Genomic DNA, 15,676 nt, shown 5'->3' with positions numbered 1-15,676 from the left:
TTACATCACAATCTCATTATTTTAGTGACAATGGACACACCCGGTCTCCCGCGTCGGTGTTCTCAGCATACCTGAAACATCTGCCTCGGAGCAGCACGTCACAATCCTGCCCTATACACGTAACTATTTGGTCTGAAATGCATATTTATAGAATGTGTCATAGGAACCAACACGGTGAATATCTAAACTAAATGTATGAATATTTTTTATTTTGGGGACGGAACAATTGATAGAAGTATCATAGGGTGTCACCGCTCCTCGATGACACACATGGGTTGTCACCAGCTCTACATAAAACCCCCAGCTGTCAGCCTTCAGCAGATCTTGGTATGTGGCCGATGTTTCAGGATATATCGACTAATATTGAAGGGAAATAATACGAGACACCATGAAGACCTTACCATTCTATATGCTTATTGTCTTCTTTGCGGCATTATTCGGCCATACAGGTAAGGGGAATTTTGATTAGAATTTCTAGACTACAGCCAATCATCGGCATGTTTCTGCTTTTTATGACACTGGGAGGATATTTAGTTTTATCTAAACTTGCAGAAGTTTTATAACTTGTTGTTTCTTTTATTGCATTCAATAAATGCCAAGATGAACCCAATAATTATATTATTTATAATGGTGGAGACATACTATTACGCTCCACTAAAAAAACACAGAACGACTAAGAGGCTTTAATTATATAGTCACAGTGCAAAGAAAACATGGAATGCTCAAACATTCTGCGGAGATTGTATAGCTCCCAGACATTACATGCCCAATATTATTTATGGGGTTATTATTATTAGTAGTAGTAATTATTTGTAGTGGTAGATTTAGTATTAGTAATAGTGCTAGTAATAGTAAGTAATATTGATTTTATTTGTCCTAGTTCTTTTTATTTTAGTTTTTTTTTTGCTACAGGCAATACATATTATTATTATTATTATTATTATTATTTCAGTATTATTAATAGTAGTAGTATTAATATTATTATTATTATTATTATTTTAGTGGTAATAGTAAGAAATATTACTTTTATCGTTCTCTGGGTATATAGTGATTTTTGCGGTTACTATCATTATTAATTATAGTAAAAATAATATCCTACTGAATTATTTTGCTATTATTATCTGTTAATGAATTGCCTAATTATTATAATAATTAATAGGAGTTTTACCATCATTATCAGATTATAATTAATATCTAGTTATTTTTATAATGGATTATAAGTAGTATTACAGTCATTATTTTTATTATTGTTGGAAGTAGTGGTTTTAGTATGATGCATATATATATATATATATATATCTAGATATATATATATTATTTTTTTCTCTTTTTTTCTATGAGTATACATTATTTTTATACTAATGGATCCTAACTAGTAGTACTATAGTTATTATTACTGTTAGTAGTGGATATAGTATGTTCATATATGTATGAACATACTGGAACCACTACTACCACCACTAATAATTTATATATACAGTATATACAGTATATATATAAATATATATATATATATATATATATATATATATATATATATAAAATTAGCCGTGGTAGTGGTGGTTGCAGTATGTTGCTCATATCCTGATATATATATATATATATATATATATATATATATATATATATATATATATATATATATATATATATATATATATATATATATATATATATATGTCTATAGAATAAAAGAACAATTGACATTTTACTGAATAGAATACCCATAAAGAGACTGAAAAACTGATCATTTTGGAGTGGTCTCTTAATTCTTGCCAGAGCTATATATATAAATATATATTTTTATATATATATATATTGTTTGTATTTATATTATCAGTGGTAGCAGTAGTGGTTGTAGTGTGTTTTTCATATATGTGTGTATATGAAATTATATATATATATATATATATATATATATATATATATATATACTGTATATACTGTATATATATAGAATATATATAGATATCTATATAGATATCTATATATATATGTGTATATATATATATATATATATATAGATATATATTTATATATATATATATATATATATATATATATATATATATACACACTACAACCACTGTTACCACCACCAATAATATATATATGAACATACTATCAGCACTAATAATGCTAGTAATAATAGTAACAACTAAAATACTACTAATTATAATCCATTATAAAAATAATGTATACACATATACTGTAAATATAAGAATTTGCTGGTAGTATTTAAGCAGCAGTTAACCATATTGATTTTAATACTATCACTTTTAATAATTGACATCTATTTAATAATAACCATTAGTGTCATGATTACTAATGCACTGATGTAAGTAGCAGCAGTCTGATTTGAGCAGTGACGCCTCCCTAATCCACCCTGTTTCTACTATAGAAACTGCCAAAGCTCTTATTGTCGCTCTGATTCACTCTCATCCTAATTAATCTCCATACTCTCCTCTCTCTATAATATCATGAATGAATCAGACAGGCTAATCTTCTGTCCAGCTGCTGCACTGGTGCCTCCTCCCTGGGCCAGTCACTGCACTGGCTACTCATCCTATATACAATACACTGTAAACAAATCAATCTCATCCCAAAAATCTCTCCACTGTTACACATCACCTTATGTGTACTACCCTACTTGTGTGCTTCGTTCCTCTATGGTATTACACCAGCATCATTTCTACAAATGTCCCAGTCGTGGAAGAGAATATAAATATTATATCAAGCTAGTCAGAAGCGATTGTTATGTTACTTGGGTAAACATTTGCTTTACAGATATGGTGTTTTCATACAAATATTTCTTAGGTGGTCATATTTTACAATTTTTAGGATGCCAGGTCATACGGAGAATAGTGATAAATCCTTTCTACTTAGATGTTAAAGGGGGTGTCCAGGGCTTTAACATTGCTGGCCAATCCTAGCTTATCAATGTCTGCTTGGCTGGGGGTGTGATAAGCTGTTTCCGATGCCTCGACTGGGTGCAACTACTCAGATGCAAAGCTACACAGCGCTGTCGATGGAATAGTGGCAGTGGCCAGGTACTGCATACTGTATGTGCCCCCAACTGATTTGAAAAGGAGTCAAACATGCAATACCCATCCATGGTCACTATACAGTTGACGGAGCTGTGCTGAATAATTCTGGCCGTTGGCGGCACCGGCTACAGCAGATTAGCAGATTGGCAGGGGGTGCGGGGTGTTGCACCCTTACTGATCAGACATTGATGACCATCATAATTATAGGTCATTAATGTTTAAGTCCTTCAACATATACAGTAGTTTTTATATATTAAAAATGAGGATGAAAAGAATAAAAAAATCTTATTTCTTTGAATACTGAAATGTTTGTCTTGTCTCCTAGGTGCCCAGATAGGTATTGGAACAGGTAAAGTAAATATATTAATCTTCATCTTCTATTTATGCCATGCAGGTCACTATAGTAAAGCCGGTAGAAATCCACCCTTTAGGACCTTCCGCATTGTCCAGAATAAGAGACCCCACATTTCTGTTCCCAGCAGGATCAGAATGTATTTCATTCTCAATACACATAAAATGAACAAGAGTAGTAGCTTCACTTGGCAGTTTCCAACAATTCCATTCATTTCTTTGACACAGTGTGCTATTGTGAACATCACAGCTTTTAGATTCCTTGCTTTCAGCAATGATTGGTGTCTCCATGGTAAAACTCCCCCCAAATTTACTTTTTTTGCCTGTGGGATTAATATTGAAACTTAACAAACTACCATACCTGCCTTAATCCCATTCTTACATATGTTTCTCTTTTTTTTCTCTAAGAGGCTTACGTTCTGGATGTGTGACAAGCTGTTTTCCTTCTCTGTCTATCACCTGCTCATTGTGCAGAACAGCAAATTCTCTCTGTTACATTCAGCCAAATATCTCAGCCACACCTGTGCTGCCTTGCCAGTTTGACATTAGTCTCACCGCCACTCCTGGTGCTCCAGCCCTTGGTGAAGTGCTACTACTGTTCACAAAAAACTAATGCATTGAAATGAGATTGAATAATGAATGTGGTGATAATCAATAGTAAATGAATGTCCGAAGATGCATTTTACGCTTTGGCTTTATTATATTGTTGTTGTATGTGATGTCTTCATTGTTTTCTTTTGATATGTTACAATATTTTTACTAATTCTATTTTTTTCCTCCTAGCAGGCAGTACAACTACCACTATCCAGTCAACACCTACTACTACAACGACTATTGCCTCCAGTTCTTCAACTACTCCAGCCTCAACCACAACCACTCAGTCTACTACTAGTACCCCAACCACTGTAGTAACAACCACTTCTTTGGCTAGTTCATCAGTAAGTACAACAACACCAACAAGTACTGATACAACTACATCAACAACTATTACTACTCAACCTTCAACCCCTACACCAACCACTGTTTTAACAACCACTACTTCAGCTAGTTCTGCAGCAAGTACAACCGCACCAACAAGTACAGATACAACTACATCAACAACAACCGTTACTACTCAGCCTTCAACTTCAACATCAACCACAAGCATAACAACCCCTACTACAGTTGGTTCTTCAACAAGTACTACCACACCAATAACTACTGATACAACAACCGCTTCAACAACAACCATTACTAGTCAACCTTCAACTACTACACCAACCACTGTAGTAACAACCACTTCGTCGGCTAGTTCTGCAGCAAGTACAACAACACCAACAAGTACTGATACAACTACATCAACAACTATTACTACTCAACCTTCAACTCCTACACCAACCACTGTTTTAACAACCACTACTTCAGCTAGTTCTGCAGCAAGTACAACCACACAAACAAGTACTGATACAACTACATTAACAACAACCGTTACTACTCAGCCTTCAACTTCAACGTCAACCACAAGCATAACAACCCCCACTACAGTTGGTTCTTCAACAAGTACCACAACACCAATAAGTACTGATACAACAACCGCTTCAACAACAACCATTACTACTCAACCTTCAACCACTACACCAACCACTGTTTTAACAACCACTACTTCAGCTAGTTCTGCAGCAAGTACAACTGCACCAACAAGTACAGATACAACTACAACAACAACCGTTACTACTCAGCCTTCAACTTCATCATCAACCACAAGCATAACAACCCCCACTACAGTTGGTTCTTCAACAAGTACCACAACACCAATAACTACTGATACAACAACTGCTTCAACAACAACCATTACTACTCAACCTTCAACTACTACACCAACCACTGTTTTAACAACCACTACTTCAGCTAGTTCTGCAGCAAGTACAACCACACCAACAAGTACTGATACAACTACATCAACAACAACCGTTACTACTCAGCCTTCAACTTCAACATCAACCACAAGCATAACAACCCCCACTACAGTTGGTTCTTCAACAAGTACCACAACACCAATAACTACTGATACAACAATCGCTTCAACAACAACCATTACTAGTCAACCTTCAACTACTACACCAACCACTGTTTTAACAACCACTACTTCAGCTAGTTCTGCAGCAAGTACAACCACACCAACAAGTACTGATACAACTACATCAACAACAACCGTTACTACTCAGCCTTCAACTTCAACATCAACCACAAGCATAACAACCCCCACTACAGTTGGTTCTTCAACAAGTACCACAACACCAATAACTACTGATACAACAATCGCTTCAACAACAACCATTACTAGTCAACCTTCAACTACTACACCAACCACTGTTTTAACAACCACTACTTCAGCTAGTTCTGCAGCAAGTACAACTGCACCAACAAGTACAGATACAACTACAACAACAACTGTTACTACTCAGCCTTCAACTTCAACATCAACCACAAGCATAACAACCCCCACTACAGTTGGTTCTTCAACAAGTACCACAACACCAATAACTACTGATACAACAACCGCTTCAACAACAACCATTACTAGTCAACCTTCAACTACTACACCAACCACTGTTTTAACAACCACTACTTCAGCTAGTTCTGCAGCAAGTACAACCACACCAACAAGTACTGATACAACTACATTAACAACAACCGTTACTACTCAACCTTCAACTTCAACATCAACCACAAGCATAACAACCCCCACTACAGTTGGTTCTTCAACAAGTACCACAACACCAATAAGTACTGATACAACAACCGCATCAACAACAACCATTACTACTCAACCTTCAACTACTACACCAACCACTGTTTTAACAACCACTACTTCAGCTAGTTCTGCAGCAAGTACAACTGTACCAACAAGTACAGATACAACTACAACAACAACCGTTACTACTCAGCCTTCAACTTCAACATCAACCACAAGCATAACAACCCCCACTACAGTTGGTTCTTCAACAAGTACCACAACACCAATAACTACTGATACAACAACCGCTTCAACAACAACCATTACTAGTCAACCTTCAACTACTACACCAACCACTGTTTTAACAACCACTACTTCAGCTAGTTCTGCAGCAAGTACAACCACACCAACAAGTACTGATACAACTACATTAACAACAACCGTTACTACTCAGCCTTCAACTTCAACATCAACCACAAGCATAACAACCCCCACTACAGTTGATTCTTCAACAAGTACCACAACACCAATAAGTACTGATACAACAACTGCTTCAACAACAACCATTACTACTCAACCTTCAACCACTACACCAACCATTGTTTTAACAACCACTACTTCAGCTAGTTCTGCAGCAAGTACAACCACACCAACAAGTACTGATACAACTACATCAACATCAACCGTTACTACTCAACCTTCAACTTCAACATCAACCACGAGTATAGCAACCCCCACTACAGTTGGTTCTTCTACAGGTACCACTACACCAATGAGTACTGGTACAACAACTGCTTCATCAACAACAACAACAACCATTACTTCTCAACCTTCAACCACTACACCAACCACTGTTTTAACAAACACTACTTCAGCTAGTTCTGCAGCAAGTACAACCACACCAACAAGTACTGATACAACTACATCAACAACAACCGTTACTACTCAACCTTCATCTTCAACATCAACAACAAGCATAACAACCCCCACTACAGTTGATTCTTCAACAAGTACTATCACACCAATAAGTACTGATACAACAACCGTTTCAACAACAACCATTACTACTCAACCTTCATCCACTACACCTACCACTGTTTTAACAACCACTACTTCAGCTAGTTCTGCAGCAAGTACAACCACACCAACAAGTACTGATACAACAACAACCATTACCACTCAGCCTTCAACTGCCACATCAACCACGAGCATAACAACCCCTACCACAGTTAGTTCTTCAACAAGTACCACCACACCAATAAGTACTTCTACAACTGCATCAACAACTATTACTACTCAACCTTCAACCACTGTAACATCAACCACAGGCATAACAACCCTTACTACAGGTAGTTCTTCAACAATGACCACAACACCAGTTAGTACTGTGACAACCGCTTCAACAACAACAACAACTATTGCTTCTCAACCTTCAACCACTACACCAACAACTGCTTTAACATCCACTACTTCAGCTAGTTCATCAGCAGGTACACCAATAAGCACTGATACAACTGCTTCAACAACAACCATTACTACTCAACCTTCAACTGTAATATCAACCACGGGCATAACCACCCCTACTACAGTTGGTTCTTCAACAACTAGTACCACACCAATTAGTACTGGTACAACTGCTTCAACAACAACCATTACTACTCAACCTTTAATTGCAACATCAACCACAGCCATAACAACCCCTACTACAGTTAGTTCTTCAACCATCGCACCAACAAGTACTGGTACAAGTGCATCATCAACAACCATTACTACTCAACCTTCGACTGCAACATCAGCCACTGGTATAACAAGCCCTAGTACAGTTAGTTCTTCAACAAGTGCAACCATACCAACAACTACTGATACAACTACCCTTACTACTCAACATTCAACCACTGCACTATCCACTGTTTTATCAGTCACTAGTTCATCAGCAAGTACAACTACACTAACAAATACTGATACAACAACAACCATTACTACTCAACCTCCAACTGCCACATCAACTACGGGCATCACAACACCAACCACAGTTAGTTCTTCCACAAGTACCACCACACCAATAAGTACCGATACAACTGCTTCAACAGCAACAATTACTACTTATCCTTCAACTGTAATATCAACCATGGGCATTTCAAGCTCTAGTACAGTGGGATCTTCAACAAGTACCACCACACCATTAAATACTGTTACAACTGCTTCAACTTCAACCATTACTACTCAACCTTCAACTGCAACATCAGCCACTGGTATAACAAGCCCTACTACAGTTAGTTCTTCAACAATTACCACCACACCAATAAGTACTGGTACAACTGAATCCACAACAACCATTACTACTCAACCTTTAATTGCAACATCATCTAGTGGCATAACAACCCATACTACAGTTGGTTCTTCGGCAAGTACAACTACACCAACGAGCACTGATACAACTGCATCAGCAACAACCATTACTGTGTCACCTACAACCGGAGCATCAACTAGTGGTACAACAACCAGTACTTCAGCTGGCTCTTCATCAAGTACTACCACAATAGGAAGTACTATTTCAAATGCTTCCACAACAACCATTACAAGTCAACCTTCCACCACAACATCAAGCACTGGCATAACATCCCCTAATTCAATTGGTTCTTCAGCAACTACACCTATGCCTACAAGTACTGATGTAACTGCTTCAACAACCATTACTACAACTAACCCATCAACTTCTTTATCAGCAGCTGTTGTGACAACCTCCAGTTCAGCTAGTTCTTCAGCAAGTTCAACCATGTTAACAAGTATCAATTCAGCTGCCTCAACAACAATCATGACTACTCAACCTTCAACCACAACATCAAACACTGGCACAACAACTAATACTGGTATAACCACAATATCAAGTAGTGGATCTACTACCTCAACCCCGCCTACAACTCAGCTTCAAACTAGTGAATCTACAGCCATATCATCAAGCACTATTTCAACTCCTCTTTCAACTGGTTCATCATCTAGTACTTCTTCAACATCCATTTCTATACAACCTATTTCTGGTGGATCTGGAAATTCCACATCTACCACACTACCCATTTTGACTGTGCCCACAACTATATCATCCACTGCATCAGCAATATCAATTACTACTCCAACTGGTTCTAGTGCATCCAGCACATCAATCTCTGCAACATCCACTTCAAATGGACCCACAACTGGTACAGGTCCAACTTCAACTGTATCAACCAGTAGTTCTTCTACTCAACCAAGTAATGGTACCACTGCCACAACAGCATCAACCACAACTGGTACAACCACTGGTAGCTTGTCTACATCAAGTGTCACAAATAGTATTAGCACAACTGCAACCACCACCATTTCTACTGGTAATGTAAACACTAGTCCTGTTAATACAGGGACTACCAAAAATACCAGTTCATCAGAATCTGCTACAACTGTGACCACAGTAAGTGCTAACACTTTGTCTGGATCCACTCCTCCCCCTGTAATTACAGCTAGTACTACAACCACAGTTTCCACAATTAGCGGAAATACTGTCTCTGGCAGTACTGTCTCTACGGTTAGTGGGAACACTGTTGCCACGTCTTCTACAGTACCCAGTACCAATACCGGCAGCAGTACGTCTGCCATATCAGGACAAAGTACTACAAGCATTGGTATTTCATCAAGTTCAGCTACTACTCAATTAAATACCAACACTGGATCCAGTACTTCCATAACTCCTAATGGAAGCTCTACACCCCTTACCACTTCAGCCACTGTATCAACCAATGCAGGTACAAGTGGGACCACAGGTGCCAATAGTGGATCTACTGTAACATCAGGATCAACTGGGTCAACCTCAACAGGAACTATTTCTTCAGGCTCAAGTTCCAACCCAGCACCAAGCTCTTCTTCAGCAGTCACTAGTAAGTCACCAAAATATTTTATGTGTACATTGCTAATGCAATATTTAGCAAATTAGGCAATGTCTTCATTTTTGTAGTATTTTAAACCATGCATTTGTTTAATCTCCATAGATTCCAATGGAGGCACATCATCAACTCAAAGTACTATCACCTCGACCCAAACAACCTCAGATCAATCTGCAAGTAAGTCATTTGTGTATAAAGGAGATGCCTTTGATGTGTTGGATTTTAGCTTCAATAATTAGATGTAGAACCTGTCGAACTGGAATAATGGGGGATGATAAAATATTGCAGATATACGCTAACTTCCTGTATAGCCACGCAGCAGGATGCATGCAGTTTAAATTAACAGAAGCCCATTGACAGAAATTATTTAGTGCATAGTATATAGTGTTATCATTGTGCCTGATCTATTCCTTCAGCAGTTTAATAGAGATTATATGAAATCACCTTCCTCCCCTATAATGAGATGACTCTGTTCATTATGTCCCAGTCTTTACAGCAAAGCTGACATGTCATCTGGAGAGAACATGAAGTGTCAGCCTATTGTGAAGATTCTAGTGGTCACACACAATGCTCTATCACTACATAGAAGTGTTAGGTACTGACTTTCTCATATAGATTACCTTCCTTCCCTATAATGAGATGACTCTGTTCATTATGTCCCAGTCTTTACAGCAAAGCTGACATGTCATCTGGAGAGAACATGAAGTGACAGCCTATTGTGAAGATTCTAGTGGTCACACACAATGCTCTATCACTACATAGAAGTGTTAGGTACTGACTTACTCATATAGATTACCTTCCTTCCCTATAATGAGATGACTCTGTTCATCTGTCCCAGTCTTTACAGCAAAGCTGACATGTAATCTGGAGAGAACATGAAGTGTCAGCCTATTGTGAAGATTCTAGTGGTCACACACAATGCTCTATAACTACATAGAAGTGTTAGGTACTGACTTTCTCAGATAGAGTACCTTCCTTCCCTATAATGAGATGACTCTGTTCATTCTGTCCCAGTCTTTACAGCAAAGCTGACATGTTATCTGGAGAGAGTATGAAGTGTCTGCCTATTGTTAAGATTCTAGTGGCCACACATAATGCTCTATCATTACATAAAAGTGTTGGGTATTTGTTATATAGTATACTGACTCTCTCATATAGATCACTTTCCTCCCCTATAATGAGATAACTCTGTTAATTCCGTCCCAGTCTTACAGCAAAGCTGACATGTAAGCTGGAAAGAACATGAAATGTCAGTCTATTGTGAAGTTTCTAGTGGTCACACACAATGCTCTATCATTACCTAGAATTACTATATACTGTAGTTGTTATATAGCATACTAACTTTCTCATATAGATACATACAGTTAGGTCCAGAAATATTTGGACAGTGACACAATTTTCGCGAGTTGGGCTCTGCATGCCACCACATTGGATTTGAAATGAAACCTCTACAACAGAATTCAAGTGCAGATTGTAACGTTTAATTTGAAGGTTTGAACAAAAATATCTGATAGAAATTGTAGGAATTGTACACATTTCTTTACAAACACTCCACATTTTAGGAGGTCAAAAGTAATTGGACAAATAAACCAAACCCAAACAAAATATTTTTATTTTCAATATTTTGTTGCGAATCCTTTGGAGGCAATCACTGCCTTAAGTCTGGAACCCATGGACATCACCAAACGCTGGGTTTCCTCCTTCTTAATGCTTTTCCAGGCCTTTACAGTCGCAGCCTTCAGGTCTTGCTTGTTTGTGGGTCTTTCCGTCTTAAGTCTGGATTTGAGCAAGTGAAATGCATGCTCAATTGGGTTAAGATCTGGTGATTGATATGGCCAGTGCAGAATGTTCCACTTTTTTGCACTCATGAACTCCTGGGTAGCTTTGGCTGTATGCTTGGGGTCATTGTCCATCTGTACTATGAAGCGCCGTCCGATCAACTTTGCGGCATTTGGCTGAATCTGGGCTGAAAGTATATCCCGGTACACTTCAGAATTCATCCGGCTACTCTTGTCTGCTGTTATGTCATCAATAAACACAAGTGACCCAGTGCCATTGAAAGCCATGCATGCCCATGCCATCACGTTGCCTCCACCATGTTTTACAGAGGATGTGGTGTGCCTTGGATCATGTGCCGTTCCCTTTCTTCTCCAAACTTTTTTCTTCCCATCATTCTGGTACAGGTTGATCTTTGTCTCATCTGTCCATAGAATACTTTTCCAGAACTGAGCTGGCTTCATGAGGTGTTTTTCAGCAAATTTAACTCTGGCCTGTCTATTTTTGGAATTGATGAATGGTTTGCATCTAGATGTGAACCCTTTGTATTTACTTTCATGGAGTCTTCTCTTTACTGTTGACTTAGAGACAGATACACCTACTTCACTGAGAGTGTTCTGGACTTCAGTTGATGTTGTGAACGGGTTCTTCTTCACCAAAGAAAGTATGCGGCGATCATCCACCACTGTTGTCATCCGTGGACGCCCAGGCCTTTTTGAGTTCCCAAGCTCACCAGTCAATTCCTTTTTTCTCAGAATGTACCCGACTGTTGATTTTACTACTCCAAGCATGTCTGCTATCTCTCTGATGGATTTTTTCTTTTTTTTCAGCCTCAGGATGTTTTGCTTCACCTCAATTGAGAGTTCCTTAGACCGCATGTTGTCTGGTCACAGCAACAGCTTCCAAATGCAAAACCACACACCTGTAACCAACCCCAGACCTTTTAACTACTTCATTGATTACAGGTTAACGAGGGAGACGCCTTCAGAGTTAATTGCAGCCCTTAGAGTCCCTTGTCCAATTACTTTTGGTCCCTTGAAAAAGAGGAGGCTATGCATTACAGAGCTATGATTCCTAAACCCTTTCTCCGATTTGGATGTGAAAACTCTCATATTGCAGCTGGGAGTGTGCACTTTCAGCCCATATTATATATAGAATTGTATTTCTGAACATGTTTTTGTAAACAGCTAAAATAACAAAACTCGTGTCACTGTCCAAATATTTCTGGCCTTGACTGTAGCTACATTACAGAATCTTCTTTTTGCTTTGCAGTGCCATACTGGGCAATTATTCTTCTTGGACTGGTTTCTGTATTGATGGCAGCCCTTCTTGCATGTCTATTATGTGGGGTAAGTATCTTTATGTTATTAAGGGTGTTTTCTATCGATTGCAAGGGTGTGACATGGGGGATATGGCCACCAAAATGGGGCTTTTCATTGTATGAAGTCGTGGCTCACCATGTCCTCTTACTTCGTACAATTCTATAAGTTATCCAAGACATCCATTTCTGTAGCATATAGTGCTCATTATTGGCTACACCCCTATATATCTTAGAACCCAATTTTGGTAAAAAGGGGATTTACAATAATTGGACGCCCTATGATATTGTGCACTTTACAGTACAAGATATATTTTCAGATTTTACATGGAGTCATTTTTTTGCAGATATTTGCATGTTGCCGCACTTCTTCAGCCTACGCTGTGTCCAGCTATCCCAGCTATTTCACTCATTACGGTTGGTTAAATTCCGCAAGGCCATCATTAGCGACAGATGCCGAAAGGGGACTAGAGTTAAAAGAGCATCAGAGAAGGCCATCAGCCCCAAGAGGAGACCATTAGCAGGAACATCGCCATTCCCAAAAAGAACAGAATCACAAGTAACGTGCCGGTGTAAACGCAAGGTCATGATGGACCTGGACAGTCAAAACGTTTTCATGGACAAAGCTTTTAGCATTGTAATGCACACGTGAAACAATAAGATGATAGAACAGTATTTTATTTAAGAGTAAGATCTCTAGCACAATAGTGTTTGCATACAATGTATTGATGGAAGTGTGATGTCGGGAGCATAAAGGTTCAACGGGCCAAAGAGGACAACAAGAGCTCGTGAAGGCACTTCTATCACCAATTATTTAGTTTTTACTAGTTTTTGGGTTGCTTTCTTCCTCAAACCCTATGTAATATGCTTGTGAGAACCTTTTAATATTTCTACCACTATGTTGTCCTCTGTAAGATGATACGCTTCCATTGGGCCACAAATGAAGATATGAGTTGGAGAGGAGAACTTGGACTTTACTATATCTGAAGGACTATAGGACTATAAATCCTTATTAAAATGGTGCAGACTGCTTTAAAATATAAGACTATAATAATAAAAAGATGCCATGTATACCTTCAGCACTATCTCCCCTCAGCTCCCGTTTCAGCATTAATCGACACCCATGGCTTTTTGCTTCTTGGTCCCATCTTGGACACATCGGGAATAGCTAGAAATGTGTTCTCAAACAAATTAAGATCTCTTAAAATTTCTACCAAAAATTGGGATCCGATTTTCTCTAGTCCAGCAATATGGTGGCGGGCCATCACTTTGCTGAATTCTTTTTAGGGCCATGAAGGCATAATAAAAAATAATACTCACCCTTCCCCAAATATCCCCTGTCCAACCGTGCAGCTTTCTTTGGCTTTGGTCACTTTTCAGCCCCTATAGTGTTGGCTAGGCCTCATAATATAATTATGTCAAAGGGTGACGCACATGAGGCCTAGTCTGGTCATTCACTCCTCCATATTCAGAAGTACATCCTGCTCGTACTAGGTCTCCTTGCATCATATTTTTGGCCAACACACAACATGATGCCGTTTGAGGCCTAATCAAGTTGTGAAGCAAGGTCTCATGTGTGAGTCGTCATGTCGTGAGGCATCAAAGGGACCAGAAGAGAGACCATACCTGTGGAGAATGGTGGAACAAAGGACTTATATTTATTGTTAAACCTTAGGGTTATTAGATTTTGTATTCTGTAGAGATCTCACATCATAATAACATCTTTAAAGGGAACCTGTCATCAGAAATTTCGCCCAAAAGCTAAAAGATTCCCCCTCTGCAGCTCCTGGGCTGCATTCTAGGAAGGTCCCTGTTATTATTGTGCCCCATGTGAGACCAAAATAAAGCCTTTATAAAGTTCTACCTTTTTGTATGCAGCTTCTGTAAATCCGTCACGGGGGCGGGCTCTCTGCCGTCCGTTATTCTGCCCCCTGGTCCTGTATGCCGCCCCCATCGCTCCTTTCCATATCTGATGCACCGCCCACTGCTCCAGCCATCCCCGCGCATGCCCAGTGCCAGTCTCACAGGACTGAGCACTGTGACCGCTGGTGACGTGTGCGCAGGCAAGTGATTATGGACGGGACTGTGACTGTTATCAGCAAGTACCCGCCCATAATCTCGTGAGCGCGCAAACCTCTCCAGCATTCACACTGAGCTCAGGATTTATGCTAGACTGTATGGGCTGCTTCCAGGGATGACGTCCCTTTGTCATGTGATAGGGGCGTGTTCGAAATACTATCACATGACAAAGGGACGTCATCCCTGGAAGCAGCCCATAAAGTCTAGCATAAATCCTGAGCTCAGTGTGAATGCTGGAGAGGTTTGCGCGCTCACGAGATTATGGCCGGGTACTTGCTGATAACAGTCACAGTCCCGTCCATAATCACTTGCCTGCGCACACGTCACCAGCGGTCACACTGCTCAGTCCTGTGAGACTGGCACTGGCCATGCGCGGGGATGGCTGGAGCAGTGGGGGGTGCATCAGATATGGAAAGGAGCGATGGGGGCGGCATACAGGACCAGGGGGCAGAATAACGGACGGCAGAGAGCCCGC

At 39.2% G+C, this 15,676-nt stretch overlaps 1 protein-coding gene across 1 annotated transcript; it reads left to right on the top strand.

Moving 5' to 3' along the window:
- Window positions 1-339: 339 nt before the first annotated feature.
- Window positions 340-14,871, top strand: LOC142250961 (uncharacterized). Its single transcript, XM_075323355.1, has 6 exons — window positions 340-449; window positions 3,373-3,396; window positions 4,185-10,022; window positions 10,134-10,205; window positions 13,077-13,153; window positions 13,470-14,871. Exons 1-6 carry the CDS (start codon window positions 389-391, stop codon window positions 13,641-13,643), a joined length of 6,246 nt encoding a protein of 2,081 aa, XP_075179470.1. The 5' UTR covers window positions 340-388; the 3' UTR covers window positions 13,644-14,871.
- The last annotated feature ends 805 nt before the right edge of the window (window positions 14,872-15,676 follow it).

The sequence above is a fragment of the Anomaloglossus baeobatrachus genome, chromosome 9 (assembly GCF_048569485.1).
Source record: "Anomaloglossus baeobatrachus isolate aAnoBae1 chromosome 9, aAnoBae1.hap1, whole genome shotgun sequence".
In the NCBI taxonomy this organism is placed as follows: Eukaryota; Metazoa; Chordata; class Amphibia; order Anura; family Aromobatidae; genus Anomaloglossus; species Anomaloglossus baeobatrachus.
The sequence above is the reverse complement of the archived record's forward strand: the minus strand, read 5'-3'. Positions and strand labels throughout refer to the sequence as shown.